Raw genomic sequence first — 4,077 nt, 5'->3', positions numbered from 1 at the left:
TCTCTATTTTAAGGCGTAGATATGAGTCCTCTGTCAAAGATGGTTATGCAAATAGTGAAAGGCGACATTCTTCATTTAGTGAAAGGAAATGGGGTATGTTTTTTATCCTGAAAATCTCTATGCAGCTGGTAGCTGGTTTTAGGAACCGAGTTCCTTTTGTGTCTGTGATGTAGGTCGTCGGAGACCTTATGGTTAGAATCCAGCGTATTCAAGACTTTACTCCCAAGCTTCTACTAGTCAGAAAGCGATTACTTGGTTTGGAACCGGAAGGCCCTATGTAAGTCAGTGTTTCACTTTTTTAATTTTTAATTTTATAAAAATTCCACCCAAACTGATGCCTTGCTGCTATCTTGATTGACGTGTTGCCTCTTGTCCCACCCAGGGTGGACCACATCACCTTGCTGGAGGGCGTGATCGTGCTGGAGGAGTTCTGCAAGGAGCTGGCGGCCATCGCGTTTGTGAAATACCACACTTCCTCCACACCGTAGATACCCCTCCCAAGTAACCAAGCAAACAGAACTGCTGTGCACATTTCACCTCATGAAGAGAGGATGATAAAAGGCCCTTTTCAGTGAAGTATTGCTGCAAACTGGACTGAAGCATTTCGAACCCATCGAGTGGGCAACTTCAGTACAATGTTGTATAATAGTGTTTTCATTGCTTTTTCATTAAGGCGCCATACATAGACGTGCACGTCCTTGAATCCAGGATACAATCAAAGGAACTTCCGGAAATAAGCATTTCTAATGCCTGTGTGAAAAGCTGCAGAATTTCTGATGTCATGCCTTTGATGTTTCTGTTATTTTAATATCCTTTTTGGTAGCAAGGCATTTTGACATTCTCTGGGACTCAGATGCTTATATTCTTTTGGATTAATCAGAAGCAAAAAACAACAACAACGAATTTTTATAACTTTTTAAGGTAAGAATTCTTATCAAACAAAATATGAAAAACTGTAAATGAGAAAAAAATACAATTCAGGGACCATCAAATGAGTTGAGTTAATAATAGGAGATAAAAATGTGTAGAGAACCATTAACTTCCTTCAGCTTTTCTAAGAATAACAATTTAATATGATAATAAAATTCTTGATTAATATAATATATATATTTTTAAAGAAATGTTCTTTTACTCTTGTGCACATGGCCATGTAGGTGATTAATGTTCATGTATGGGTCCCAGTTTATTTAAACTGTGTCATTTTGGCAACAATACCAAGTTTGTGCTCACCAATGGTAGTGCTTGCTAAAATAGTATTTTTTAAAGCTAATTACACGTGTTAGGTTGAGAACCTTTTTTTTGTTCTATCTCTCTTTGAAAATTGTTTCATAATATCACTTTATAATTTGATTTTCTTACTGAAATGCATGGTCGTGTCTCGGTGGGGAACTCACTGATAACTCTTAGAATCAAAATTCCAATGGCCTCCCTAATGTTTACATTTATTTTTTCATTTTGTTCAGTCTTTTGTTTTAAATTATTCGAGAGAGAGAGTTAAAAACCAAACAGACAGACCAGTCTGTCCTGTTTACATGGGAAAGAATGTGGGTGAAGTGGGTATGTATGTGAGAGGGTATGTATGCAGGAACTGTGGGTAGCTTGGCAGAGCTGTGTGGGCACCACGTGCTGGGAGTTAATTGACAAAATGTTGTTTGCTGATCCACTCTCTATTCCTCCTGTGACGCTTATTCCTCAGATATATTGCTTCTAAGCTTTCTTCTTTAGTTGAAGTGTTAAGCAGCAGCACTTTCTTGTCTTTCTGTTTACTGATGTTTGGGGAGCAGATGATCAGACTTCTGGCTTCCGAGGCACTCTTGCTGCTGCCCCTCCGGGGACATTGTTCTCTGTGGCGTGTTTGCAGTTTCACTGTGTGTGGCGTATGCACAGAAGCATGTTTTACACCTACCCCTAATTTTGTTGCATTCGTTTTTCTGATTTATTTTATAGTTAGTCTTTGCTATTTATTGTGAACAAAATATCAAAAGATGATGAATGTTCTTGGCTCTAGAATGCTTACCACCGGTAAAACAACAACAAAGAGACTGAATTTCTAATTCAATGTGAATCTTTGTTAGCTCCTTCTAAGGCATTTATTCAGCAAAACAGCGGAAAAACAAAAGTGGGAGGTAGTTACTTTGTGCGTGCTTTTCTTTAAATGATTTTTCATGAGGGGAAAACATTAAGTTTGCTGTATTTACTCATTAGGCCATGCAAGGAACTCAGCAACATCTTCAGTTTTAGGTGTAGTTGCAGCCTACTTTGATGTAGGTGTATTTAAACCAAGGCATTACGAGATATTAGATGTTTCCTCATGTGTTCATAGTGTTTGATAGGTGTAATAGCAAAGACATGACCTCTCAGACCAAATGCTATTTAATCTTTGATTTCACAATGGGACCCTATAGCTAATGCATGAAACCAAGTTCTGAAAAGCTTTAACTCTTATATTTTTTATATGTATGTATGCTGCTTCTTAAAACATTATTTCTAAGTTATTGTAATGACTTTGATTTGTAGTCAACTAAAGCTTAAAGTATATTTTGTTTCTCTTCTCAGTTTCTTTCTCTCCTTCCCACTCTCTCTCTCTCTCCCTCCATCTCTCCCTCTTTCTCTTTCTTTGTTTTATTTATATTTAGTAGGGACCTAGAGCCAGCACAACTTCTCACTGTGAGTTGGATCTGTTAGCGAAACATTGTACTACATTGCTAGTCTTTTTGTACTGTCATTCAGAAGCTGAATATTTCTATTACTTGGGTACTTGCAAAATAGTGACCAAAATGTACTGTGTTGGGTAGAAAATACCATCTTAACAACGGATTGCCCTAAGCAAGTTCCAAACCAAATTTTAGCCTTGCTTCACCTTGGTATAAATAGCTATGCCCATTTTAAAAAAATCTTTCTCTCTAACAGTATAGTCTTTGTGGTTATTTTTAGTAATGAGCTACATTCTTTACTTGCTAGAACTCAGACTTGTCTTTAGCCAATTATCAGTGTAGTACTCACATTATAACTATGTAATGTTCTCGTAAGATATCTGTCTGTGCAATATGGAAGCTATGAGTGGATTCATAGCTTTTTGGTTTAATTGTACATCATTGTGTGTGTACATGTGTACATATATGTATATATATAAGGACCAAAATCCTTAGCTTGCTTACACTGTTGCTAGTGTAAAGATTGTTACACTTAATTTTACAGGGCACAAATTATGGGGATTACCTTTATAGTCCATGGTAATATACTTCCATAAATTATTGCATTAATATACAATTACCAATTTAATTATGAAGTTCATAGGTATTGACAGAAGTTACAGTGAAGTGCTCAAACCACAAATTATGTAGTAATTATATTTTGGGTTGTTTAATTAATCAAAATATGCATGTCATTGTGACACATGATGTGTTAAAACATGATAGATAATCATATTTCTGGGCCCTGTAAAATAGTGTCACTATAATACTCTGTTTGCCTCCTGCCTTGTTTACATTAAACAAAGGACATTTGGTAAATTTTCCTATTGAACATTGTGTAGGTTACTGACAGTGTTACCACGGCCTGAAATTCTTGGGCCATCTATGAAGAAACTTCAGATGGTGATTGTGTACCTACTATCTCTTTAAAGGAAGTTGTGGTCAAGTCCAACTTTTTGTGCTAACAATGCATGCAGGACTAAGAGGGATGATCTAAAAATAAATCATGCAATTTAAACAAAATGTCGTGTATTCTTATAGACTTCTAATTGGAAACGTGATTATTCACCGGTAAGTTGAAAACAATAATTCCTAACACACAAAAGGGTATGGCACACAACGATCAATAGGTCACTACAGCATTGACTTCAGGGAGAGAACGGGAAAGAATATATTAATATTTGTGGAGGGGAATGTGCAGTTTGAAAGATCCCCCTGGGTGAGCCTCAAAAATGTGTCCCCCACACTTGGAATAACTATAAAGGCAATGCTTATTAAAATACATTTCATTTTCAAAACTGAGCTCTCAGCAGTTAAAGTGTGTATACATTTCTTTGGGACACCCTGTGTATTATCCACCCCACCCCTCAGGAAACACTTCCTT

General features: G+C 36.6%; 1 protein-coding gene across 2 annotated transcripts in view; it reads left to right on the top strand.

Annotated features, from left to right (window-relative positions):
* The window catches only part of FAM160B1 (family with sequence similarity 160, member B1), an 18,561-nt gene extending 14,845 nt beyond the window's left edge, over positions 1-3,716 (top strand). Inside the window, exons 15-18 of one of the 2 annotated variants that reach the window (XM_014546353.1) lie at positions 174-277; positions 383-501; positions 674-921; positions 3,536-3,716. In XM_014546353.1, coding sequence (XP_014401839.1) covers positions 174-277; positions 383-488 — 210 coding nt within the window. In that variant the 3' untranslated portion in view covers positions 489-501; positions 674-921; positions 3,536-3,716. Of the gene's footprint in view, positions 1-173; positions 278-382; positions 922-3,535 lie in introns of both variants that reach the window. The other variant, XM_014546352.1, reaches the window with a different exon arrangement.
* The last annotated feature ends 361 nt before the right edge of the window (positions 3,717-4,077 follow it).

Source organism: Myotis brandtii, unplaced genomic scaffold, assembly GCF_000412655.1.
Source record: "Myotis brandtii unplaced genomic scaffold, ASM41265v1 scaffold441, whole genome shotgun sequence".
In the NCBI taxonomy this organism is placed as follows: Eukaryota; Metazoa; Chordata; class Mammalia; order Chiroptera; family Vespertilionidae; genus Myotis; species Myotis brandtii.
The sequence above is the reverse complement of the archived record's forward strand: the minus strand, read 5'-3'. Positions and strand labels throughout refer to the sequence as shown.